The sequence below is a fragment of the Anarhichas minor genome, unplaced genomic scaffold (assembly GCF_050575085.1).
Source record: "Anarhichas minor isolate MPS153535 unplaced genomic scaffold, ASM5057508v1 ptg000136l, whole genome shotgun sequence".
In the NCBI taxonomy this organism is placed as follows: Eukaryota; Metazoa; Chordata; class Actinopteri; order Perciformes; family Anarhichadidae; genus Anarhichas; species Anarhichas minor.
In genome coordinates, this window is record NW_027466582.1 from 8,937,625 (window position 1) to 8,965,406 (window position 27,782).

The following is a 27,782-nucleotide window of genomic DNA, read 5'->3' on the forward strand; positions in this document are numbered from 1 at the left end:
AAGCACAATCTTGATGATCAGCCACTTGTAGCGGTTGCACACCAGGTAGCGGATGGCTTTCAGTGGGCTCAGGAACCACAGGAAGGTAGTGTCAGGGCGGCTAGAGGGATGGAGATTTTAGGAAGAGGAAAGTAAAGAATTTGGTGAAGGTGGATGGAGGAAGGAGTTAATGAAGGGTGAGTGAGGGGAGAGAGAAATGGGATGAAACATGGGTAAAAGAGAAAGCTGGCATTAGTGTTGCATCTATTTGGAGATGTGTTTTTTTACAACAGCATGCTCACATTTCTAATAATATGTTGATAAAAATGGATGGATGACTGACCAACAACTCCAAACACTGACGTTTCTCCAGTCTTTTTTTTTAACCAGACAACCATTGGTACCTCTGAGGGGTTTGATGCTTTCATTGTCAATACTATAATTGTATTTTAGTTTAATTCAACTCCTGATTGTATTCATATTCAGGATATGATACAGAACACTTGAAACAGTTATTCATATTCTTGTGTGATTATTATATTATTCTCTTTTTTTAGGTGCAGTTGTCCTGAACACATTGTAACAAAAGAAAACCAAAGAAACATAGCTGCCTCTTGTCAGCTTATGTCGTTAACTCAAGAGTATTGTGTTATGTTGTCAATGCACATCAACCATGGTCGTGACAACTTGCAAGTTGGAAACATGTGAATCTTTCCCACCTCTACCATCCATCCTATTTGATGAATATGTATATGAGGCATTTGGTGGCTGCCTGGCTCTCCAAGGCCTAAAAAAACGTCCCTGTGTGTTTCTATACCGAACAGTTGGTCGATTAAGACGTGTAATGGCACTTGGTGGCAAAAGACACTGGCTTGAGCAAATATTTGAGACAATATACAGCAAAAAATAGACTATTCTATAGCTGAGACAACAGAGGAGTAAACAAGAGAAAACAAAGAAACTGAGTTTTGGCAGGACAGGAGAAGAGGAGCTAGGACAGGAAAATCCAGGATGCAAAGGGTCTAAATAGAGAAGCAAAGACAGGGAGGAGGGGGCGGAGGCTACCAGCGCATCAGGCCCCCAGCATCTTCTTGACCAGGTAGCCAGGGAGTGAGTAGAGGAAGACGCCCAGCATGAGCAGCAGCAGTATCAGCCCCAGGACCTTGAGGATCAGCCAGCGGTAGTTGTGCCAGATGAAGTAACGAATGGACTTCAGGGGGCCCAGAAACCACATAAGGCTGGTGTCCGGGCGACTTTGCGGAAGGAGGTAGAGAGAGGGAGGAAAGAAGGAAGGAAGGAAGGAATGTAGATGGAGGCAAAAACGGGAAGAGATGGTCAGGAGAAAGGGGGAGTCGCACGCAGAAAGGAGGGGAGAGACAGAGGGAGACAGTTGAAGAGATGGTAGGAGGAGAAACTGCCTTTTGACTACTGTGCAAAAAGCCCAAATCACATGTTTATCAAATATGAAGTCCTGCTTTATTGTGATTTATAACATTTGATTCACTGCTTTTTGCACTGTGATGTTTTTCTTAAGGAGGAGATTTAAGGGACCGCACCATACAACCATCCTCAAATTTGAATAGTGAAAAAGGTGTGTGTGTGTGTGTTTGTGAGTTTTAAATACATATATTTTGAATAAACGTCAATATCTTACTTTGGTTTCTCCAGTGGATCAGGCTCATTTCGTCCGAGCCCTACAGGACTTTTCTCCGCCTCCTCTGCTGTCACCAGATGAAGCTCAGCTTCTACCTTACCCTGCAATGACAACATGACAATGTGATATATCCAAATTAATCAATCAGCTAGATGTCTTGAGTATACAAATACTTTCGATCTGGTTCTCTGTTCTGTCTGTATAGATGAACGGAGAGGTTTCCAATCTTCTTGGGACCCACCACCAGTTTATTGAACATAGTGTTTTCTTGGAAAGGTTTAGACATACACTTTCCTGTATTTTGTACTTTAATGTTATTGCTTTTATTGCTCTTTGTTTACTTGCATTCTTCTTTATAATGTTGAATTCAATTCAGATTTTACTCCGTTGGGGGTGGCTTTCTAGCTGCTGTTTTGAAATTATTTTTTAAGTAATTTCAAGATGATGATTTCACATGTGGTGCCAAACTGCAGTTGTGACTTTGGTCATGCTGCTGTGCTCTGTATTTGACAACTGACTCACCGTTAGCTCCATCTCATCGTTCTCATCGCGGGCTACAAACGGCCACCAGCCCTTGACCCTCTTTTGTTTGAAGATGGAAATAGTGGGCAGCTCCTGCTCGTTTCGGATCATACCAAGGGAACACTGCTTGGCTGTCTTGGCGCCACGAGGGAACCGGTTCAGGTCCAACTCAATCGCACCTGCGAGTGGTGATAGTCAAAGACAAAAAGGATGGTGACACTTCAGCATTTTTGTTGTGGAAGATCAGATGGAAAGTTCTGTAATTGTTCCCATCAGGCCTCACCCAGGAAGTCATCAGCAGAGAAGTGGTCGGCGTCCCAGACCTGCAGCGTGAGACGAGGAGGGATCTTGTATTCAGTCTCATCCCAGGAGAACATAGACTCTTTCTTAGAGATTACAATCTTCTCCTCAGCCATGAGGTAATCGAAAGGAAAGACGAAGCGCCAGTTGAAGTTGCCTTCACCAGTCAGGGAGTGATAGTGCACATCTGTGTCCTGCTTGTCCTCCTGCTGCCCTTTCAGCCATCTGCAGGAAGTACGATAGAGCAAAGTTAGGTTGACCTACAGGATCATGGTTTGGATGAGTGGATAGATGTTTGATTTTGTCAGTCATGCACTTCTAAGTTATATTAAGAAGGGAATTGCAATTGTCTGTCAGTTACTGAATATTCATTTTGTTGATTTAAACAAGAGCATAGGACAGGTTAAATGTACCAGTGTGCCAACAAGAGAGATGATGCTAATAGGTCATAATCAAAACACATAATGTGGCTCCCCAAAAGCAAATCAGATTGTGTGTGTGAGATAATGACAAAAAAGTTGAATGATACATAAAACCTGATTTGATGTTGGAGCTTCACACTATTTTCAAAGCCATGCATACACAAAGCTTGCAAAAATGCCATTAGTGAAATTTTCCTGAAATGTTCCTTAAAAAACTAAAACTTTCATCTTCAGTGTCTGGATTCAGATAGCAGAGGATCAAAGGCTATGAGGTCAGTCTCTGCCGACTGGAGCTCTTTCATTAACAGTAGAGTGAGACTGGCTTTATTAGTGAGGCGGAACAGGAGGGAAGCTGTACTCTCAGTTCTCAAAACCAAAAACAGCTCAGTGAATAGTAGAAAAATGTGAAGGCAAGTGCTGTGATTTGGTAATTGAGATGCACTGGCATACATTAGACTGGGGTTAATGTGAGAAAGTGTTGGGTTGTTGCTTGGCTACAAAAGACACAAGGTCACTAAAACATGCCTGCTCGCATGTGACCCAACAACTGAATTATAACCACTGAATCACAACGTTGGATCCATCTGGAACAACCCCATCCTCCCTTCTTCACTGTCAATGCAGACAGTTTGGTCAGCAACTAACTCTACAACGCTGCATAAATACTCTTATTATCCTCCATGTATTTAGGGTCGTTTGAGGATGGCACCCAGTTTGTTACAGTGCAGTCCTGTGGTGACACATCTATGGGTGGCACCAAGTCAGCTGACGGGAAAATTAGTTTTGTTAAGATGCAAGATTTAGGAGGCTCCGCAAAACACTGACATAACTTTAAACAGGAGTTTAAGTTCATATCCTTTTAGAGATTTCACAAGTAACGACAATAAAACCTCAATTACAATGAAGTCATTAATAATGGCTGCATTGCATTTAGGTGTCAGTTCTTTAAACTGGTATTATTGTGCATTCTGTACTGACATCGCCTACTGGGACAATTGAGACATTATTAATATTAGTTTAATTAATATTGCTTTTTCTATTATTCGTCGATGGTCACATTATACTGCAAGCCTGTGAACATTTGCTGCGTCTTCCATTCACTTTAATGGAGGTTCATATGATAAATGAATTAAGGCATACATTCCCTATTTATTTTTTGGGGGTTCAATGTGATGCAAATTCATTGGACAGAAGACTAATGTAACTGCACCTTAGAAAGGGTCCACATCGGAGCTCTGTCGTACTGCCATGCATATTCTTTACTGATATACATGCAACAAGCTCCAAACACCATCAAATTGAAATCACAAATATCTTTATTTCAAGTAAAATCAATAATACAGGACCAAACCTTAAACAAGCTTGACTTTGGAAATAGTAGTTTGACAAAATATAAAATGATTGTTTAATAAAATAAAATAGTAGTTTGACAATAAATAATGAAAATGATAGTTTAACAAAAAAGGGAAACAAGTAGGTTAACGAAATGTTAGTTTGACAAAGTAAAAGGTTTGACCAAAAAATGGTAGTTTAAGGAAATAAAATAGAAGTTTTACAATAAAGGAAATTGTACTGTAGTTTAACAAAATAAAATAAAATCGCAGTGTAACAAAAAAGAAAATGGTAGTTTGACAAAAAACAACAACCTGTAGTTAGTCATGATAATGTCAGTTGATTATGTTCAAAAATATCAATTTCTCTTACACTTGAACCACTTTATGTATGTATTTATTTCAATCTCAGCATATCTGTGGATTATTTTGGCATATATACGACTATGATCATGATTGTACTCAGCAAGTTGTTTATGTGGTTTGATCCTGACTGAACTCATTTTTCATTTGGCAATAGTTTTGAGCGTGCTATTTGGAGAGTTTAAGACAAGCAAGGTTACGTGCTGGATGGAGGGTTGAGGCAGGAAGTGAGAAAGGGAAGAAATAAATGAGTCCAGGAGGAAGGAAGGGAGGTATTGTACGAGCCATGCGATGGAATCGTGTGTTTACCCCCTGACATAGATGTCAGACATCTTCTCTCCTGTCATGAAACCATCGTCCTCTAGAATTACGTCATCAGTGTTCCAAATAACAACACGAAGCTCAAAGCTAGACAGCAGCAGAGCATTGACCAGAGGAGAGAGAGAGGACGACAGACAGACAGACAGGAGACACACCACAAACACAAACAACACAAAAACGCACAGAAAAAAATGGAAACAAAACAAAAAAAGAATGGTTAACTGCAAAAAAAAAAATCCACACACAGCTCACACCCACGGGACGAGGCTTGGTTGCCGCATCCCACTGTACCTACCCCCTGACAAATATGTCACTGGACTTTTCCCCAGTGAAGTAATCATCGTCCTCCAGTTTTACTTCGTCTGTATTCCAAATAATCACCCTGAGCTCATATCTGGTAAGGGGGGGAGGAAGGAACACACAGTTGGACTTATATTTGACAATAAATGGAGAGCTAACTAGTAAAACAGACTCACCATAACTTAAGCTGGGGATAAAACTACGTATTCTGTTGGAAAAACTGAACTTTAGACACTTCAAAACGCAATTAACAAATATCTTTCCCATTACATCTGCATTGGATTTACAGTTATGAGTGATGTTTGTCTTTTTTTTCTCCAGCCCGGGCCTACCTCTTTGGTTTCCGTGGTGCTGTGTCAATCGCAGGTCCGGGAGCAGGCATGTCCATAGGAAACATATCCACCCACATCTCAATACGGCCCTTTGGACGCACAGAGAACAAAATACAGTCCAACCATCATTTCAATCTGTTTCATGACCCCAGACGAGCGTGGCTCTTTCCTACCTGTTCGATGCCGGGTTTGTCGGGGTTCAGAAGGGGTCTGGTCTCCACGTGTTCAGGGACGAGCTTACAGCCCACCCTCGGGATCTCCTCCCAGTGGGTCAGCACCGTCAGAGCCAAATGCTCCTCAGTCTGCTTCTTCAGACCTGAGACATCGACACAAACAAAAGGGAACGCAAAACACTTCAATCTGAACAATACAGACATTTACAGCCTCACGTTAATGTAAACAAATGTGATCATATATTAGATTATTGGCAACATCTGATGACCTTTTCATCGTTTGTAGGATTAAGATATCCACAATAGAAGACCAAATGTCAAAAGTTGTATGTGCAGTTATACTCTTTTCTACTCTACCTTGATTATAGCATTGAAATCAAGGGAAATCGGTTTGATGATATAAGAGATATTGTTTTTTTAAGTACATATCAGTAACAGGGAAGAATAAAAGTAGTCAATCAAAGAAAACAATCTCTTTGCAACAAAACCCCCCAAATATTGTACTCCTAATAAATCACCGTCACAACTTTGAAATCAAAGACTACTAATCACTTGTACATGGTATTACATTGGTATCACAATTATTTTGACATTTAATCAGATGTGGGACTTTTATATGATATCACAGTTTTAGGAGTAACATGCAGCCGTACCATTTTCATTCTCAATCTCTGTAGGTCCCAGAAATATTCGATTGGCCACCTTGACTTTGCCTCCCGGCCCATAATGAGGTCCATCGATCTTGCCGTCCTTACAGAGCTTTGCCAGAATCTGACTGGGCTTCATTGGGTCCCGCCACACATTGTATCCATGGCTGACATCAATAGATAACACAGAGGTAATTGAACTTCTGAAGTCTTCCAGCCAATCAGAAGGTAATCATAAGTTTCATAAATATAAAAGACTCAATTTATGCAAATTGGGCAAAGATTGAGGCTTTTGAGATGCCTACACAACATAATGTGAGAGTGACTACAACATTTCTGTTATTACTATCATTTATAAAATGTTATCCTTGTCAAAAGACAAAGTACACTAAATAAAGATACTGCAGGAGTGACACTGTAACTAAACCATTAACTAAAAACATATAAAGGATAAAAGGCAAGGAGGCTCACAGAGAATAGTTGGAGGAAATGCCACAGGTGGCTCTGTATTTGCTGTAGAAACGATTCTCCAAGTCAATCTTTGTCTCTCCAATCAAGTCGTCAGTGCCGACCAGGTCCCAGTCGTACACCGACACCGTTAGCATGGACTCCATGGGGAATGTGGCCTCAATGTCAAATGATCTGAGCACGAACAAACAGAGGATAAACGGGTGAGAAGAAGAATTAAGCGTTAAAGCAAATGTGAGAAGAATATTGTTGCACAAAAACATTTTTTGGTGACAGCCAGACGTTTTTCTCCTGCTCTACCGACACATGACAATAAACTGAAACTAAATCAAGAGCAGCTAACTATCAACTTACTTGCCAAATACAGGATTGAGCTGTTTGGAGATGTAGTTCTCTTTGTCCTTGACCTCTGACTTGCCCAGCTTGATGACAACATATGGATCAGCCTTCCCATTGATATCAGCAGGATGAAGATCTGCAGCCTACAGGAAAACAGAACCGGACCAAATCAAGAGAAATATTTGTCAGTTTGTGTTTATTATGATGTGAGTTTTTTTAACTCCGTATAGGTTTAAATGATAAGGTCACTCACCCTGACCACATAGACACGGACAAGGACGTTGATTGGATCGTTATGTGGGATGCTCTGGAACATGCCCATATTAGGATCGAATCCTGCCTCTCTTGTGATTTCCTCAGACAGAGGTAGCTTGTACATGCATAAGGATCCCTGGGTCACAGAATACATTACCAGGGTAAAAGACAAGACTTATTTTCAGTCAGTTAATGTAGGCTGGGAAAATACTAGTTTATTCCCACCTTGAATCTGCCAACGATCCTGTCGTCATCCATAGCTTGTTCGTCGTCATCCCCAGCCTTTCCTCTGTACAAGTTGAAAGTGTGAAGCCAGTCTTCAAAGTTTCCGTACTCGCTCTCCAGTTCCTTGTTGTACACCTGTATAGGTAAACAAACACATCAAGTGTTTGTCTCTGCATGTCTATTAATGTGTGCTGGTTAATTTTTTGTCAGAGTGCGAATGACACACTTACCATCAGCTCATCAACTTTTGCTTTAACCGGTCGTTTATCAGAGCCGTCTGCAGCCTGACCCTTCTTCTTGTCCCTGGAGCTCTTCTTCTCTTTGCTCTTTTCCCTCGTCTTGGACCCTTTCAGAGGAAGGTCATCAGGTTTGATATCTGATTGGAGGGGTGAGTGAAAGTGGAGGTGGACAAAGTAGGGTTGGAGTCATGAAGACGGGTGGCAGGGTTGCACACTACACGTGTCACTCGACATGAAAGCTGACCAATGTGTTTATCAGGTGAGTAAGTTTACCTTTCCCTTTTCCCATAAATTTTATGCTGCAGGGATTGCCGTATAACAGTACATACTTTATGTAATTAATTATTTATGTAATCGTTTGATTCAGTGGGTCTGTTTGAGCCAGCTTTCATGTGTACTGCAGAGCTGGGAGGTCATGCTGATGTAGGAAATGGTCATGAATATGATAATGTTCAAAGCATGTATGAAGGATGAGTCCATGGGAGCAAAGAGATGAAGAGCAGGAAGCACATAACAATTCTTCTGTGTGTTTTATGCTCAAACTGCATCTCAAGACAAAAGCTGTGACTGAAAATCACTCCCTCATTCACTACTGCCTTTACAATCAACACTCTGTAGTTCCTTCTGGAGTGAGTGAGTAAATTGGTATTTTGGATATTTATGAGTCATCGTCATGTGTTGCATTGCATTGTGGGATTGTAAACAGAACTTATGCGATGTCGCAAATCTATACGACATACAGATTCTTAGCAGGTTTTTAGTATTTAAAAATGTGTCAAATTTGAAGAAATTTGCTCAAAGTGTTCCTGAAATATTGCGTTCACGAGAATAAACCACATGGACAGATAATAAATATAGTGCACTATAATTTACAGTAAATAGGGAGTGATTTAGGGATCAACCATAGTACATTTCTTTGACTGACATAAGTAAAGCACAAAACTAATATCTCTACGCTATCTCAGGCAGTGCAGTTGACAGAACTGTATTTCCTTCATCCTGAGGCCTATCAACTCAAAATGAATAAACAACTGAGAATAATTCTTTCAAACGTCAATGTAGAATCCTGAACTTAGAAGCCAATAATAGTGACATATCCCTTCAAAAGAAATCAAAGCAGCAGACATTTGAGCACACTGGCAGGCAGCCCAGCTGATTAGGGTTTAATACCTCCTGCCTCCGCAGCTATCTCCAGGTCCTCTCTCTCCTCCGCCTCTGCCTGAGCGGTCTCCTGGGCTCTGAGGGTCTGGAAAACCAGGCAAGAAAACGTTATGAGTCTAATAGGACTTCACTTGTCAGGGCGATAACAGAAACATGGGTCGATGTAAATAGAACATACGAGAACAGAATAGACAAACCTCCTTCAGTGTCTCTATTGAAGCAAAATATTTGGACCACCAGTCCAGCACTCTCTCATCCATCTCATCTTCTTCCTCTACTCCTCCCTTCTTTTTCTTCTTCTTCTTCTTCTTGTCTTTGTCACTCTCCTCCTCGGTCTGTTGAAACAGTTCAGAATCATTAAGTGATTATCAGTAGCTCAGTTTTAATGCACAATGAGGCACCAGTTAAAACTTCAGCACATATTTTCATCGGCAAATTTCTACAGGAACGATTACTTACCATGTCAACTTTTACAACAGCGTCAGACGTCTATGACAGGGAGCGTTACATAAAACAACACAAGGGTTAATACACACGATGGATGATGCACATGTACAGACTAGGCAGGTAAAAAGGACTGGACATAAAGCAGTGCTACTATTTACATTCATACACACACACATTGTACAATAGAAATTAGAAGGCAATGCTCTACAGTGAAGGAACTCAAAGAAATTCTTACAGCGTCTAATTTGACCACCGTGTCCATCTTTCGGACCAGAGGGTCTGCGTCCGTGTTGATGTCACCTGCGGGGCGAGAGAGGGTGCGGGAGGAAAGGCTGGGTGAGGAGCGAGGATGGGAGCCGCCATTGGTAAGGACCATGTAGCCATTCATTAGCTTAGCTGGAGTGAGGCCGAAGGGCAAAGACAGCAGGTGGCAGGAGGACAGGACAGTCAAGGACATGCGAGAGAGGAAAAAAGATAACAGATGGAGGGAGGACACAGGCAGGAAAAGTGGTCAGGGCAGAAAGCAAGCGAAGACATCAGCAAAGTTAATAAAGAATGAACATTCATTCTTTAGTGACCAGAGAGCTGAGTCAGAAGAAACACAGAAATGACAAAGAAGTGAACAAAAGAATGTCTTCTACATGGTTCAAATGAATTGACTACTCATTGCTGTTTATATTTAAAATATTTGAAGAAACTCTGAGTGTAAAATGTATAAAGGAAATGAAACCTGGCAATAGAAACACAGTGCTTCTCCTAACACACGCACACACACACACACAAAATCCCACAGTTAATAGGCTCCTGACTAAAAGTAATACAATATATCACAATAACAGAAACACAGTCCTTCACTTGAGTGTTAGCACCTGCAGTGGCCCAGTTGTTGGAGGTCTTGTCTGGGGTGCTGTAGATGAAACGTCTCAGGCTGCTTACAGCATGGGTCCCCACCAGGGTATAACGGCCAAATGCCCGGCAGTCCACCACCCGGATGTTGAGAGGAGGGTGGAGAAGCTCATTCTCTGGAAGGTCCTGGGGACAAAATTAAGACATTAAGTTGATGAGATGAGATGAGATGATGAAAAGAAAGAAGAGATGTTTGCATTATTCCTGCAATAAGTTACAATATGTATTTCAGTTAAGTGAAGGCAGTAAGCAAGTCAAGTTTCATGTTTGTTGAGAGGAACTGGCTATAATCCAAGATCCAACTTTGTAGGGGTCTAAATGTCAAATTAACAGGTGTACTTACCACTTCAAACCATTTAACCAGGGTGCTGAAGTTGGGGTTTTTCTTGTAGTTCTGGATGAGGACAGACTGCACACCTCTACCTGCACACTCTATGTCCACACGAGGCCGATCCACCTGAGCCAGGTTAATCCTCTTCAGGTCCCTTAAGCCCCAGAACAAAACCTGAACCAGAAAAAAAAACAGCATTAGGCAGAACGGGAGCTCAAATAAGAGATCTGGTGGTTAGAATCTCACCTCTATGCGGTAGCGACTCAGGATGGGTCGGATGCCCAACGGCACAGGCAGAATGGGTCCACGCTCCGAGTCTGTCGGCCCTTCAAGTGGAGGAAGGTCGGCCCTCCCTCCTTGACCAATCTATAATAAAGGAGGAGAGAGCAGAAATAAACCTTACAGTAAAAGTATGCAATGTTTCTGTGATGAAAAGAGAGAATGCAAGAAAAGAGCACCTTTATTTGAGGAACAGTAAAGTTATGGACAGCGATCAGAGCTCGCCTAATCGCCTCCACATCGAAAGGTATCTGTAAGCAGCAGGAGGAGGCACAGGAAGGAAGAAAGAGGCAAATAGATATTTCAAAGGAGAAACAATGAATATATTAGTGGAAAGGAAGGGAGGTGACATGGTGGCAGAGGAAAAAATGGAGATGCAAATATTTAAAGAAGGAAAGGGAAGAAGTAATAGAGAGTGACTATCAAAATAGTAAACAAGTAAGTGATGGAAACTTTCCATGGGAATCAATGTGAAATAACTTCAATAAGTTACTTGCTCAGGCTGTATTTACAATAGATAATAGATATTTTAAAAAATCCCAACAATTTAGTTGAGTTGAAATATATTTAATATCAAACTCTAATGTCTCATCTTCATTTTCCAAGCTCAATTCCTATTTAATGGGACGCTGACAAATGATCTGTACCTGTGATGGAAGAGAGCGCTACATACTGCAATGCATGGTTATAATTACATATGTATACCAAAAAAATGCATTAAGACATATAATTGCTGTGTAGCATTTATCTATTGGCAGTAATGGAATACAAAATTAATAAGTTGGATTTATTTAGTGTATAGTCACCTGAAAATATGAATCGTCGTGTTTTCATTACCAGTTTATAACTACATGGAGGGGTCTTCATGGAGCCAGCGCCATGTTTCTACAGTACTTTTGTGATGGGTCCCTGTTTTGGGTGAATAGTGCAAGCATGTCGATCATTTTTAGTTGTCATTTCTTTCTTTACTATAACCAAACCAAACTGTATCGCAGTGACTAGGAATCTCTCAAGGAGACCCTATGGAGTTGCATGTATGTGTGCATGTATATGAAAAATAATGTATTCATTTGTAAGTCTTAATGTAGGTGTGTGCATGCATATGTAAACGCATTCATTCATTTGTGTGAGTTTTTTTGTTACCTGCAGAAGCTCAAAGGCAGCCAGCAGTTCCCCAGCAGTGCAGTTCCCTCTGTAGATCTGGTAGTACTCCAGCTGTGGTGGGAACCTCGGGGGGCCGTAGTACTCCTCACACATCTTGATGGTGGGCTTCGCAAACGTGCGACCTATGAACTCTGCCTTGCCCTGAAGACCACATTGTGACAGCAGGCAGTCGAGACAGTCAGGGGACAAGGGAAGGGAGTTAGGCACGGTGAGGGAGGTGCAGTTTCTATGGCAGCCACTTGGTGTCAGTATTAGTCAAAGTGGTGGAAGGTTTCAAAAATGTGAAATTTGAGAGGGAAAGCTTGCAGCAAAAACTCAGTCTTATATAACACAAACAAGCTCACTGACTAAAGATTACAGTGTAATAGAACAAAAAGGAGGCGTACTCATTAAATAGATACCTACATCAGCATTTTTTAATCTATATTTTGTGGTTGAGTATTGCAAGGCAGATTTTCTACACCACACCACTACTAGTGTACAAGCATTAATGCTCCTGCAGCTACTGCTGTTACAAAGTGAGAGAGGGGAAATGGAGGAGGTACATGCAAGTTTGTTCCAGAGCTCATCAGCAGCTAGATGAACCTGACAATTCATGCTATATCAGCTAACAGCAACCAGTAGCTATTGGAACATCTGATTCAGCACAGTCTTTACAGTAGTAATGCTTTCACACTCTATTTAGCCAGCACAGCATGAGCAAGGCCAGAGATAAGGTGGCGGGTGGGGTGGAATGAAACAAGGGTGTACAGACAGTCAGCACACGAGGGAAGGAGAAGCAAAGCACTTTTAGACTTATTTGCGCAAAGTAAATGCTTTAAAACTGCTTAACAAGCATTGACAAATCTATTAATCGGTGTCTCAATGATGCATCCAGTCATTCACAGAGAGTAAGATCCTACCACAGTGTCCTGGTCATAGATTTCCACGACAATGATTGGAGGGTCATCTCTCAGCTCACTGGCCTCCCCGAACAGCTCCACATCGTCAAACACCAGCAGCTGGTCCCACGTAGGGCAAAGAGTCTCGCTCAGGATCTGCAGCACACGCATCAAATCAAATATACTTTTATTGACACACATGTACACATCACAGCACAAATCAAGCCTGCATTTAACCCATCAGCGCGCAGCTACTACTATACAGCTCCGGGGGTGGAGTTTGGGTGTCCGGTGCCTTGCTCGAGGGCACCTCGGCAGTGCCCAGGAGTTGAACTGGCACCTCTCCAGCTACTATTCCACACTCAGTACTCGGTCCAAGTGCCACGTCCCCACGGACTGAGCTACTGCCGCCCATATCAACTAACGTAACACATAATCAATACAAACACTCGTTCAGTTCACACATACACACAAACAATGTACGTATGTTTACATATACACTCATTCATGGGCCTACCTCAGTAACCTGGCTGTGTGTGGAGAAGAAGACCCGGGCGAAGGGATCCGACAGGCCACTGTTGTCAGCAGCGAACAGACTGCGAGCCTGGTACATGTGTGCTCTGAGCTGGAACACCTGCTTCACTGATGGACGTACAAACATTACATCACATTAATTGACAATCAGAACCCTTTGTTAGCAATCTGCTATAGAAGCCAGAAGAGTGAAAGACAAAGTAAAAGCGATCAATGGGAGTCAAATGTTGACTTCTGAGTGAGTTTGTTTTTCTGCGTTTTGCCTCCAATTGATTTTAGATTTAAAACTAATAAAGAAAAGTAAAACTACTGAAAAACAATTATGAATTTAAACTTATATACTCAAGAGCTTACTGTTGTAGACAAGGCTGACGGGGGGGACAGAGTGAAGACCGTGGTCCATTTTAGCAGATTTGATCTCTTCAAAACCATTGGGCAGACCATTGAGAAAGTCCTTCCTCTGCTTGTTGAGGCCGAGCCACAGATACAACTCCAGCTTAGCCTGAACTGTCCAGCCTGCAGGACCAAACCCCTTCTTACCAGGCAGCTGTGGGCACAGATGACAACAACAGTGGACTGAATGAACACAGGAAAGTCCACATTACAGTACAACCTTTCTTTGGTATCATTACAGCGACTCAATCATTAAGCATTATGCAGACAATGTCGCAACATGGCCCAACCCATACATATTAGGAAGCCACCTCATTGATTTTTTTCGAGCTTCTCTCTAGGCAGCTGTCATAGATTTACAAGCCTATTCACAATAATACTTGTCAATACTGTATCTTGTATATTGACTGTTCAGCACTACTAATCACCTCACAGTGCAGCCAGCGGCAAAGTACAACTTTATCTTACATGTTTTCCGCTTTAACTGGCCACGAGAATGATGAGCAGTCATTCATTTACGAAGGTTGAAAATGAGCAAAAGTGTGTTTTAATGACTAACAGTGTTTGACCAAGAGAGGAGCAGGAGGAGGAGATGATTGCACCTTGAGGAAGACAGCTTTGACTTTGCCGCAGTCTTTTCCCGTTTCCTCATCCACTATGGAGTAGAGGATGTCTTTGGAAGGAATCCGGGCGTAGGCGATGCGCTTGTTGTTGCTCATCATCCAGATGAAAACATCTGGGATGCTGTGCTGAGGCTGGACAAGGTAAATAGATAGGATCGATTGATAGGGGATCCATGTACAATGCTTATATACCGTGTATTGAGTCTGCATTAATAGTTCTATGCACTCATGCTGTGTCAGTTCTGTACCTGAAGTACAGGGTTAGGGTTAGGTACAGTACCTCGTCTGCAAGGAAACGGAGCTTCTGCAGGAAGTTCTGCACCATCTTGAGTTTGTCTCTGACTGTGTTTTTCTTCACCTGAGTTCGGATCTGCTTGGCCTGCTGGCCCATGCTGTCCTGCAGATTACATATATACATAATGTACACACATGCACACATCATAGCTGGGTTCTTATCTGAATTAAATTTAAACAACTGCATGAGTGGAACTTAAAAATATGAAAAATGTTGTGGTTCCAAGAAACTTGTTTTAAGACTAAACAGAAAGTAGAGACACAAAAACATTTTGCTGATTTCTAAATGCTTTTTCATGGAGTCCCTATACATCCATGACTTTTTCTACCAGCTTTTTTGGGTGAACATGTTTGAGTTCTCCTGCAATACTTGTGCTTTCCATGGCAGTTTTCACATTCCCTCACAAACAGTGTTGTAATGCAGCTACAGAATGCAACATAGTCATTTATTTTCTTTCTCAGTGTGCGTTAAGTAGACATACTTCTCAGGTCAAACAATGGATCTTATTCATAGCATAACCTCTTTTTCACCACTACAACGCATGCATACAAATCTTATGTTTTTTTTACAGAACACTTTGTAATTCCTTTGCATTTCCTCTTGAAGCAAATCAAAAGTCTACTTGCAATCAAATACAAACTTGAATCAGAATATGAAACAGTTATAATAATGTGACAGTATTGCAAATGCATGCAATGTATAGGCAAAGAAGTATTCAAGGGAGTGAATGTGTTACAAAAATTAATTTCCCTGCGTGGCCTTTACAGGGACTCTAAACTATTTACTCACTGAGGCGCTGGGATTTGAGACTGAAACGCAGCCAAATTGATTAAAAACTGCTTAATTTTCTCCTCTATCACTCACGCTGCTTTCCTTCTTTTCTCTACTTGATAAAACATAAATCATACCATCTCTCTCATGCACGACTTGAGCCGCTCTCGATCCAGTTTGGTTCGGCCTGCCTGGTTCAGATCCTTGTTAGCCAGAATCACAAACCGACTGGAAACAACCACAAGATGCAGAGAATAAAACATGAACGTGACTCGACTCTATATATCTTATTGCTCTGTGATTGTGACCGTGACAATCACAATGACTGTGTTTTAAAATGTCTCAGTGCAGTGAGCTGCTGTCGTCAGTTGTGTCTGGGTCATTAATGAAGCTGCTTGTAGTCATTAATATGCATGTTTGAAAAGTTTTTAACAGCATTAAATGCAAAATTGGCTAATGAGCACTATACAGTTTTAGGTCTTACAGCATCAGGAGAAACTCTGTATCTGTGCTGACCACTAAGTCACAATGACAAAACAAATACTATTTCTAAGTAACTTGCCTGCAGCCGACACTGAGCTCCTCCAGCACTCCCCTGAGTCTGCGCTCTGGAAAAGCCTTCTCCGTCTTAATGATCTCCTGAACATCATTCAAACCCTCTTCCTGTCCGGACACAAAAATATTGGAGCTTAGGACAAAACAAGTTGTTAGTACTCATATGGTTTAAAACATATTTTACAAATGCAAAATGCCCCATATCAACATACACATACTACGATCTACTATAGTATAATTGTAACATTATTGATAGGCATACGCACATTTCAGTAACCAGCTTTTGATGTAGACACATGGCTGACGAGAAAGGAACACAACTGTAGATGGTGTAGTGGATAATTTATCTATGATAGAAACAATATAACTTATATTTCTAACATTTCTATTCCTAGATTTGTTTGTACTGAATTTTCCTTTATTTCCCATCTTTTTAGCCATTGTAGCAACATGGTTCTGGGAAAAACAATATAAGATGGTCTCAAATATCTCAACAACTATTCAATGGCCTGTTATAGAGACATTTATGCCCAGAGGATAAATCCTATGGACTTTAATTATCCTTTGACTCTTCCTCTAGTGCCACCATGAGGTTGACATTTGCAGTTGTAAGTGAACTATTTCAATAGCTATCAGATGGATCAGATGAACATTCATGATCCCCGCAAGATTTCCCCAATCCCTTGGTTCATGACTAGATACCTGCACAACTCACATTCCCATCACCTTCAGCTGCTTCACCATGCTAACACGCTAAACCTCCTAAACCTCACTTTGTTAACATTGCCGTTGTGAGAATGTAAGCATGTTGATGTTAGCATTTGGTTCAAAGCACCGCTGCGCCTGAATACTTCCTCAAAAAGCTGCTACTGTAGCAGGACTATATAGACTCTTAGTTTTGTTATTACTGCTATAACTGCAACTGAGTTAAGTCAATCTTGCCATCTGAGCCAACCTTTGCATATCGGTAATAAAGCTGTATACTGACCAGCTTGTCAGCGATCTTGTCCATCATGTTGGAGTTGTAAAGTCGTCTTCTCTGGTCCTGCCACCAACTTTTGATGTAGACACACGGCTTCTTTTCAAAGTAGGGAAGATGGAAATAATTCCTAAAAAAGTACAAAAAAATGACTTGGTTCACAGTCCAACACCCTAAATTGTTACAATTGCTTTCTAAACATCCTCGAACCTTGACCCCTGTGACCCTTGACCCCTGACCTGTCGGTGATGACGGGCTTCATTGGAGGAGTGGAGGAGACTGAAACCAGGTCCCCGTCCTCGTCCGCCTCGTCCTCGCTGGAGTTCTGTATGAGCTCACTCTCCTCTTCTTCACTCTCACCGTCTTTCTTCTTCTTCTTTGTCGACAAAGGCTTGCTTACGCCATCTATCTGGTTGCCATAGTTACCTGTTAGCGGGCAGAACATTGCTCTGGAGTTTGCTTGGTTACGGTGCATATCGATTTTTTTCTTTGTCACATCTCTCTGATAAATTGTAAAGGTGTGGAGTGCAGGTCAATATTAACAAGATGAAGGAAAGGTTTATTTACCAATTGTGATTTCAAAACTTATCGCTTTGTCACCAATCTTCCTGTCTATCATGGTGGCCTCCAGGCAGGAACCAAAGAGGAAGAACTCATCCATCTTCCCAGTGGCGCTCTGATGGAGTGAGGAGAAGCGCAATAAAAACACATTTTATTAGATTGAAATGCATTCATTTTAATGTGGAAGTCTGTGGAAGAATTGCTGAATCTTCTCTTTTCTGTAATTCTCTAAACACATACATTCTACCTGCCTCCTCTCTGAATTAGTCAGCCACTTAATTCATACGCTACATTTGTAAATGCTCTAATTTCCACCATATTTTCTGCCCTATGATGCGTTTCATTCACATGGTTGTCATCAGAATATTAATCAATACTCATTATTCTTTTAACAAGGATTTGCAGCAGCAGTTCGTCACGATGCCTCCAAGGTACAGCTTGGCTTAGACTACTTAGCTGCAGCAGAGTCGTTTCACTTTCTGACATAATCAATAAAGAGCCCCAAACAAGCCAGCTCACAATTATCTGGACCAGATAGAGAATATCGTGAAATGGATAACTCCATTCCATCCATGTAAATGATCCAAATCCATTGATGAACACATTTATAGATGAGATTTGTTTCACTCATCATTTGTCAGAGGGGAGACACATTAGTTTATTTACAGTATTTCTTATTTCTTTGATTAAATTAGAAATCTGTCTCTCCTTCAAAGCAAAGTACTTGACAACTGGCACAGCCTCATGCTGGCATGAATGACTGAGGTTCCCAGGGGACACATTTACAGCCAGGAGGTAAAATAGCTGGCAAGCTTACCCCGAGGCAAAGCATCTAATGTTTCTTATTTCACTGATGAGACATTTCAACGTATCCTCATACAACGGTTCATACGATATCTTACAAAAAGTTATTGTTATTTTTTCGTGCATTTTCCTACAAATGTCCAGGAATTACTTCCACCAAAAAGACTATCCAAAAACCACTTTGCTGTGTTTTGCAGTCAGGTCTTCTCACCTCTGAGATGTTGGAGACGCTCTCCACCTGCACCTCAGTGGAGCTCATGAGCTCAGGTGAAGTGGTGTCAAGGATCTCCACAGCGATGGAGAGCAGGAGACGGGCTCTGAAGGACACGCCTTCTCCAAGACCCTCATTCAGGTCCTGGTGCTCGTCCATCAGAGTGTAGTGACGCGTGGAACCGTACATGTTGGCCCAAGCTGGACCCAAGGTGGGCAGGAACCCTGGAGAAGGGTAAAATAAATGTCTGTAGGAAATGACGTGGTAATCTATAATCCTTTGACAATTACATAGAAGGTCTTTTTTTTTTTTTTTAGCATTAAACGTTTATAATGTTTTGAGTTTCTGTAAGGTTGTACGCTTGATTGTCTGATGATCAGTAATGGTGGAAATCACTAAACATGCTCAATGGTTTTTCCTCTGTGAATAAAAAGAAACTCCAGCCACTGCTAGAAATGGGACTGTATTACTGGTTTGTGGGGAATTTTCCCCAGACAATTACAAAAATTCTCCATAATGGATATTGCACTTTGATTGAATATATTGATTGCAAGTCAATTTGAAAAGTCATCCCCTGAATTCACAGAGCCGTTAGCAAAGGGTCAGCTGGGTCATGAGGTTCGATTCACACAGCACAGCTAATTACCACATACAGTAAAAAATTAACTAGTTAATTAAGACTGACTAATAAATGTACCTGACAGCTAATCAATGCTAATGAGACCGACTGTGTGTGTTGACCTACCTTTATCACCATCATTTGATATTTTGCGTAGGTCAACAAAGTGGGTTCCTATGGCGACGTCGTTGACCTTATCCGAGTCTCGTATCTGGACCTTCATGCGTTTGCAGAGCGGCGGGAACAGCTCAGTGAAGACGACCTGCTCGTTCCAGATCGGTTCATAACTGCTCTTCTGGACTGAAGTTTTCCCCTGCAGACACATGAAGGAGTAACACTCAAGTACAAGGTATGAAAAACAATCACATTTGTAGTGAGCTGTTATGTGGCTCTAGTCCTTATGTTATAGTAGATGATACCGTTGTTTAAATACTAACAACTTTAAAGGATATATTCTACTTCATAGGCCCCCTCTGTCCAGTAGCAAATTGGGAAAACATTTGTTCAGGAGTAAATGTGAATTGCTTAAAAGATAGGTTCACATTTTTTCAAGTCTGTCCTAAAAAAATAATCACATGCCTATATGTAAATTGAAACAGCATTTATTTGCTGCAATTGCTCATACTGGTCATTAAGAGATCCCCTCTTAAGCAATTTAAGAGGGAGTAATAACCGCACTAGAAGCTAGCAAAGAATAAGAAACTGCAGGATGTGGAGGGAGTTACTTTCTGCCCAGCAAATTGCACTTGAACGTAGGGGTCCACCAAGTCTCTGTTCTCTCCTATGAACGCCTTCTTCACGTTAGCCATAATGCTGGTGTTCATTTTAGGAAGTCCCTCAGCGCGGTGGATCTTCACATAAAACCTCGCCCACTGCCTCTCTGCTGGGATGCCCTCTGGGAGCAGGAGGTTCCTGGAGACGAACAGCAGCACAAAAACTCACTCAGAGACATGATTGTGGAGTTAATGTCTACATTACAAGAGAAGTAAAGATTGTGGAATAAGCTTTATAAACATTTGGTTTTAGTATAAAATACTTATTTACTTCCCAATCTCAAAGTACTCAAATATTTGACTTATTATACTGTGAGAGATACTCTAAAAACATCTTTGAAATATAGAAAACGAGGCAGATAAAACTGTTAAAATGTCTGTTATATGGAATAATCTGCACATATATGATTACATTTGTTATACCACTTTCCACCACTAAAATTCGTCACGGAAATTTTAATTGAACTCGGTATACTTCAAAATCAATTAAATCTGAAACACACCAGTAACAGCTTATTACCCCTCTAAGTCGTCTTCATCGGTCTCGTTGGCCTTGTGCGGGGTCTTGATGTTGTCGCCCTTCCCGACCACGGCGATGTCACACTTCACATACCCTTTACACCCCGCTGTTATGTCATCAGGATCAGACATGATGGCCCACTTGTGGTAAAACTGATGTTCTAGGATAGATGTAAATCAATTAGTTAATAACTCACAGCTATTATTTAATCCAGTCTCACTTCACAATCAACAAAAGAACGAATGGATTTAAACTTTAGACTATGCGTGTATGTCATGATCAGTTATTAGATTCATATTGGAGCTACAGCTTGTAGTTTACCAGGCTGAGAGTAAACGGTCCCTACATCCATCTTGAAGGTTCCCACCAATGTCCCACTTCGAAGAAGATTTTTAGAATGAATAACCTACGCAGACAGAATTGAGAATGAAATGTTAAAACAAAGAGCACTACAGTATTGGAAAAGTTAATTTACAAGTGTGAGCGTTAAAGGGAAACAGCTTGCTATGGACTTTATGTTTAACAAGGGGCTGCATAGCGTCTTCACCATTTTCCATTAAAAACATAACAAGCTACTCTCTCAGATCATTAATTATCCAAATTAATGCAGATTCAGATTAATTCGTTATTGTCCTCTATACAGAGAATTTGATTTCACAGTCCGTACAAAAAAACAACATTAAAAACAAGGTATAAACAAAAGAACAACAACAACACAAGATTATTACAGTGTGCCCAGGCTGTTTGACGCAAAGCAACGCTGTTGATGATGCAAAACTCTTTCTAAAGCGTGTTGTTTTTTGCAGATTGGTTGTCTGTATCTGCGGCCAGAGGGGAGGAGGGTGAAGCAGGGGTTGTGCGCCATGACTGGTGCTCCGAGAGTGGTGGCAGTCTCTCAGTGGGGAGACCAATTATTCTAAAAGATGTGTTGGGAATTTTCAGGAGCTTTTTTTTTTTTTCTTACTGGTGAGGGTGAGTATGGTGATGCAATGGCCGGCAATATCTTTTAATGTCTTCACACTCATTTATACATACTAAAGAGCAGTAATATCTTCTCTGTACCATTAAGTATTAAATATACTTCACCCCCAAAATGACCATTTGTGTATCAATTATTTAGCACATGTTACCTTGGACTCTTGAAGGCACAGACTCGTAGCGTGCATACGAAAGCATTAGATGGGAGTGTTTTAAATAGTAAGGTTTTAGCAAAGATGCATGTGTTTTGGGAGCAGTGAGCATGCAACTGGATAAACAAGACTTGGATTATACTGCACGAGACACTGCATAGAGAATTTGTAAATGATTGTGTGATATAGTTTGCTCTTCTTAAACCTGGCTTCCATTTACTATAATTCATCGAGACTTCTCTCAGTTTTTCGGATTCTCCTTTTCCCTGGAAGCATGCGAGACAAACAAAGTTTTCTTCAAGAATTCAAGGTAACACGCAGTGAGCAATTGATATACAAATGGTAATGTTATGGGTGAAGTTTTACTTTTGGGAGATTTCTTATCTCCACCATTCAATTCTTCCTCATTAGTTTTTGGTGCTCTAAAATCAAAGTGCAAGCATTACAACCCATGTACCAAAAAATGTACCAAAGAGGGGAAAATGGATTTGTTCAGCAGTATTACAGTGTGTACTTTTGTGGTAGGCATTACTTACCGAGAGCTTGATGATCTTATCAAACATGACGTCAGGAGGGACGTGGAAGTCAAAGACGAAATACTGCAAAGAGTAGAGAAAAAAGGTTCGCCCATTAAAAAAACCGCATTCCCTTATACTGCTGGATAACAAAGTCTTCTTTCAGATGTGCTCTGGGAGTAAAATGTGCGAGGTAACTTTGAAGTTCAGAGGATATCAGTGCAGAGTTCAACTAAGGAACGGAGGGAATGAACTGAAACATCATCAGCTCAGCTCATAGTGTAGAGACATCAAAGCTCTAGCCCCTCAAGCTTTCACTTCTTTACAGGCAAAGAAAATAAATAAGTTCTATATCAAAGATTTGTCATGCCTTTTCTGTATGTCTTCAGGTGTCAGTGTATTGGCACAACTATACTGTCGCCTGTCTATGCAACTCTACTACAGGCAGCGTCTATGCAGGGTACACAGAGATCACAAGAACTCAGATTTGTCTCATGAGATCCCTTTGCAGTTCCTCTTTGTTTGTTATTTTCATCTGCTGTTAGTGTTTGTTCACAGTGGATAGCCAGACTCTACAGAACTGTACATCATTGACTTTGCTTCAGGCGACATCTCAGCCATGGACATATTATCACGTCACTCACGATTGCATTTGGTATTTTGCAGGTAAGTCAAAACTCCAAGTTTGTGCTGTTAATTCGGGATAAAATATTTATTTACTAAACAAAAACCAAAGGAAAAAAGTGATGAAATGGGGTCACATTACATTCCTCATGATGATGTAGTTTTTGCAATATTATCAGTGAGCCTCGAAAGACCAGAGATAATTTCAGGTCATGAGTCCTGAATAGTGTGCACCTATCTGAAACAGCACAGACTGGAGGGTCTGGATACGAGGCGAGAAAGCATGAAGGACTATTATCTTGAGCACTCTGGTTTCAAGTTCGTGTCCACAGGAGACTTTCAGACAAACAGTAGGAATCGATAGCAGACACACTGTCACATCATGTCCCTGCAGGACACAGAGGCTGAGCTCTAAGTGACCCTCACCACTACCAACACGTCGCACCAAGAGAGATTATCTGCTGTTCAGGAACACTCAGAGTTGGCAAAAACTCGCTAGTTAAAAGCTTTATGTGTCGCGTAATAAATCACTACAACATCAGACCATCAAAGTGAGCACCGACAGCCTCTAGACAGCATTGTATTATCTAGCTTATTGGAAATAGACAATTCGTGTTTTATTGGCATTAGTTAAGCCTTGTTGTGTTGAATTGAATAGTCTTTAGATAATGTGCAGAAGAAACTTCATATTTTACAGAGACTCATCATCCACGAGTTAAGCTCTCAAATATTGACATCATCTTTAATACGTACACTGTACTGTATTTACAGTAAAAATCTATTTTATATACTGTAGCAGTGTTATATCTTTCTACAGTTAAGTAGGTTAGAGAAATTGGTTCAGCCTTGGAAATACAATTGTCTGTATGAGGAAACAATGTGAAGAATAGTAGGGACAGAGTGAAGCTAGCATTACGAGTTAAAAAGGAAGTTCGTATTTAGTTTATAGTTGCATTCCTGCAGTGTGAGTTTTTAAAGCTTACAAAGTCTCACCTCATTGTAGTACGGGCAGTTGGTTGACTCCTTCATAGACGTGTATTTTTTGTCATCTCCAATCTCCACACACACTACGGGGTCCATGTTGAGGCCTATCAGCTGCCGGGCCTCGATCACTGTGATGCTGATCTGATTGTAAACATAAGCAGATCAGATATGACTCTGAAAGCTATAAGACCGGTTGACATTTACTCCAACAGTGAGTTAACCAGCAGCAACCCCATCACCATAAATCATGCAACTATGCAGTAATCACCCTTAGGACAATTCAAAGGCAAAAAACAGAATAAACCAATTGATCTTTCACAAAATAATGATTCTGATTCCAGTCAGTGAGGGTTTCAGCCAGATTAGACGTTTTTCTCCCTTGGTTAAAGTAATGTAGCATTGGATGGATGAACTAGATCTGAGCTCAAAATCTCTACACCCAAATAATATCCCACTGGTTTAATTAGTCGTTGGATAATGATGAGGAGAAGAGAGGAAACGAGGAAGCGGCAGCAGCCAACAATTACTCTAGGATTTCAGTCTGGTGGACAAATGTATTCATGTTCTTAAATTAAATAGGCTATCAAAGGTACACTGTGTACACAATTACTCTTTTACTTCTTTTCATTGGTGTTGTGGTGAATAAATAAAAGAAAACAAAGATGCCTACGACCTCTCTACTTAACACTAAATATATATGAGAATGGATTCAATCTTCTCATCTTTGTCTATGCAAGAAAGCAAAGAAGTGTATTTCAATCCGGCACAACTAGATTGTTTGCATAATTTGTATTAACATGGAAGCTGTACTTCTTCCACTTCCCAACTACCCTGCCAGTTATACATCAAAATCGCACACATATCATGTATCACATTAGAAATAGACACAAGTGGAGAGGAAGATTTACCTCACATCAATGAACCTGCACACAGTTTTATGTGCAGATATGTGTTCATGCACAAACACCCAGACACACAATACACACCTGATAATCCACTGGGCGTCCAGAGCTCGGCTCCATCTTAATATCTGGCTTTGACCTTAAGAAACACAACACAATCAAGGATTACATACTCCTGTGCTCCAATATCGAAAATTGAGGTGGCACATGATTAAAAACTCTATTCTAAGTTTGAATCCTAAATTGTGAATGCTCTCATTCGTCCATCTTCCCAAGTTGAATAAGTTTATTCTTGAAAATATATGCCATTAAATGGGATCACTGTGCAACCAGCTTCAAATCATCCTGCGGCATCAGTAGTTTTGAGATGTCCAGTACTGACTGGGGCAGATTTCTCTACCGTGTGTGTGCATGCATGTCTCAAAAATGAGACCTTTTATTGGAGACGTTGGTGGTGACGGCGGTGACAGACGCCAGAGAGATGGTGTCTGGGTCCAAATCTCCAGCAAGACGCATCGTCTTCCTGTCCAGGTCCTCCAAGTCCAGAACCGCCGGCTCATCTGAATGACAATATCAGAATCGTGACATCACCAGAATCAACCACAAATGTTTTGATGGTAGGACCACAGCTGTAGCTAGGTCAAGTCTGCGCTATTTTCTGTGAAAGTTGGGGGGAGTTAACGTAATGCAATTAAAAACACTTGGTGGATATTTAATAGCCTAATTCCAGTATTTTTTATCTTATGTTTGTATATTACACTACTTTATTTTTGACATGGGCCTAATTTTCTCAAAGAGGGGGGCTCAGACGTATGACCTCAGTAATTCCTGGCTTTGGCCCTAAATAGGACAGCCCATGTACTATATGACTAATAACTTGGGAAATGGGCTTCAACGTGTACTTTGCCTCCAGCTAACTTGCGGGATTGCAGTATAACAAAAAGGGATTAAAGGATTAATTTCGGGTTAAATGGATGTTGCTTTACCTCCTTTCTTGTGATCGTCCCTCGAGCTCTTGATCTTGCCGAGCTTCATGGCTGAGAAAACGCCCTTCCCTGCTCTGGTGGAGGAGACAGAGACAGCAGATGGGAGGAGAGGGAAAAGGGAATTTATACTGTAAAGTAAACTTTTTCATTATTGTTTCATGAAGTTCGCTCTCCATCAGAAGACTGGAGACTGGACTCCAACGGAGAAATTGATTACTACTGAACTTGACTGAAGCAGAAAACTCCAAGGCTCGCTCGCGGCTATAATCAAACTGCAACCCAACACCAGAACTCATATCATGGACATCTATGTAACTCAGCTACACACTTAATTCCAATGGATTTAATCCCCCTGCCTTGCTCCACATCACCAAACCCTCAATCACAAAACAAGAGTATCCAGTGTCTCCACATTGATATTATCTGGATTAAATGTCGCCGCAACAACAAAGAGCTTGTGATGTCATCAGCGGGACGACAAATGAGGGGCCTTAATAATTGAAAATGAGTGTGACCGTCCAATTTGCTGCGGATATGGATACATGTCAACAGAATAATGAATAGGAAGGTTTTCCTATTGTTTCCTCAAGCATTCAGAGTCGAGTGCACCGGAGTTCAATTTCTGCTTTGATCTTTCCCCAGTTATTCTAAAGGCAACCTTCAAACTCATTTGATGGAATATGGACAACTGGATGGTTTTCCATCTCATTAGATGGGTATGTGGCTGAGTGCCAAGAGTTATTTAAAAGTAAAAGCCTGGAGGCATGTGAACGGGAATAAAAAGAAGGACAGAGGAATCGCTCATCAATAAAAGGGGAAAAGCTTTACCAGTCAAATCAAATCACACTTGAAAATGTGGTCTTTGCATTCTCAGCCTGTGTCATGTCTACAGTATGAAGCACAGTTTGACCATTGTACTTCCAGCAGATGTGAAAGTCTATTGAATTATCAGTGCATGCATGAAAACACCTTGGAAATACCTTTAGATGTAACATCTGTTAATTGTAACTGAAACGCTGAAACTGTAAAATAATTAATTTCTCAATCCACAGAAATCCGCAGCCATGGTTCACCACCTCATTGTCTTATTAAATCTACGATTCAGCAATAAGCTACCAAAACAAAAGACACACCTGCCACAAAGTGTGAAATAATGCGTTTCATACATACCACATGAAGGACACCACTGATCCTACTCAACTCCACAAAGAAGTCAGATCACCATAAATCTGCCCAAACAAAAATTCCTTCCAGAGTTTTTTTGTATTCTGAACTATAGTTCCATAGTCTTCACCTGTCAGGTGCAGATCATCCAGACCAGCCAGGCAAGAAAGCACTTCGCCAGATGAGTGGATGATGCAAGAGAGAGAAAGGGAAGGACAGAGAGAGAGAGAGAGAGAGAGAGAGAGAGAGAGGTGGAGGTACATGGTTGGAGATAAGAGGAAGAGGGGAAGGATGGAGTGGGTTGGGCTCTATGTAACACCAAAGAAGATGGAGTTCATAACAAACTCACTTGAACGTCATGTTATATTGAACTTTGAAAACACTGCTTATGTTTGGTCAACTGATTAACAAAACTGTGAATCTTAATGGCACCAACTCGGTGTTTGAAATATGCAAATGCAAGTGTTTCCTTTCCTTGGTGAGTAACACTGCTACCAGAGTAGAACCAAATCACCTTTAAATTAGATCAAATGGGAAAATGTATGTTTAACAACAAATCAGAAATGTTAATATCTTACTTTGCTGCATCCATATATAACGAAAACATTTTGTACAACTGTACTGAGCATTCCTTTTAGGGTTACTAAACATAACATTACCACTACATGCTTGACACTAACCGAAAATGACCGACATTACCCGTAGTAAAATAATTCATGTTTTCTGATCTTAAAGGTCCGTTCTGTGTTGAGTTTGCATGTTCTCCCCGTGTCAGCGTGGGTTCTCTCCGGGTTTTCCGG

At 41.0% G+C, this 27,782-nt stretch overlaps 1 protein-coding gene across 1 annotated transcript in view; it reads right to left on the reverse strand.

Annotated features, from left to right (window-relative positions):
* Positions 1-1,051: 1,051 nt before the first annotated feature.
* otofa (otoferlin a) overlaps positions 1,052-27,782 on the reverse strand; it is a 63,030-nt gene continuing 36,299 nt past the window's right edge. The window contains exons 6-46 of the mRNA XM_076083877.1: positions 25,819-25,892; positions 25,266-25,392; positions 24,917-24,971; positions 23,940-24,071; positions 22,344-22,406; positions 20,999-21,083; positions 20,678-20,837; positions 20,110-20,296; positions 19,511-19,697; positions 18,766-18,989; positions 17,757-17,865; positions 17,429-17,615; positions 17,199-17,319; positions 16,218-16,318; positions 15,793-15,883; positions 14,870-14,986; positions 14,569-14,721; positions 13,928-14,120; positions 13,557-13,681; positions 13,061-13,195; positions 12,138-12,299; positions 10,962-11,081; positions 10,728-10,889; positions 10,348-10,510; positions 9,714-9,778; positions 9,491-9,520; positions 9,229-9,366; positions 9,041-9,116; positions 7,862-8,007; positions 7,632-7,766; positions 7,405-7,542; positions 7,167-7,294; positions 6,816-6,986; positions 6,351-6,511; positions 5,698-5,840; positions 5,525-5,613; positions 5,188-5,286; positions 2,439-2,680; positions 2,156-2,334; positions 1,634-1,734; positions 1,052-1,232 (exon numbers count right to left, since the gene is read on the reverse strand). Of these exons, the coding sequence (XP_075939992.1) occupies positions 1,052-1,232; positions 1,634-1,734; positions 2,156-2,334; positions 2,439-2,680; positions 5,188-5,286; positions 5,525-5,613; positions 5,698-5,840; positions 6,351-6,511; positions 6,816-6,986; positions 7,167-7,294; positions 7,405-7,542; positions 7,632-7,766; positions 7,862-8,007; positions 9,041-9,116; positions 9,229-9,366; positions 9,491-9,520; positions 9,714-9,778; positions 10,348-10,510; positions 10,728-10,889; positions 10,962-11,081; positions 12,138-12,299; positions 13,061-13,195; positions 13,557-13,681; positions 13,928-14,120; positions 14,569-14,721; positions 14,870-14,986; positions 15,793-15,883; positions 16,218-16,318; positions 17,199-17,319; positions 17,429-17,615; positions 17,757-17,865; positions 18,766-18,989; positions 19,511-19,697; positions 20,110-20,296; positions 20,678-20,837; positions 20,999-21,083; positions 22,344-22,406; positions 23,940-24,071; positions 24,917-24,971; positions 25,266-25,392; positions 25,819-25,892 (5,455 nt within the window). The remainder of the gene's footprint in view (positions 1,233-1,633; positions 1,735-2,155; positions 2,335-2,438; positions 2,681-5,187; positions 5,287-5,524; positions 5,614-5,697; positions 5,841-6,350; positions 6,512-6,815; positions 6,987-7,166; positions 7,295-7,404; positions 7,543-7,631; positions 7,767-7,861; positions 8,008-9,040; positions 9,117-9,228; positions 9,367-9,490; positions 9,521-9,713; positions 9,779-10,347; positions 10,511-10,727; positions 10,890-10,961; positions 11,082-12,137; positions 12,300-13,060; positions 13,196-13,556; positions 13,682-13,927; positions 14,121-14,568; positions 14,722-14,869; positions 14,987-15,792; positions 15,884-16,217; positions 16,319-17,198; positions 17,320-17,428; positions 17,616-17,756; positions 17,866-18,765; positions 18,990-19,510; positions 19,698-20,109; positions 20,297-20,677; positions 20,838-20,998; positions 21,084-22,343; positions 22,407-23,939; positions 24,072-24,916; positions 24,972-25,265; positions 25,393-25,818; positions 25,893-27,782) is intronic.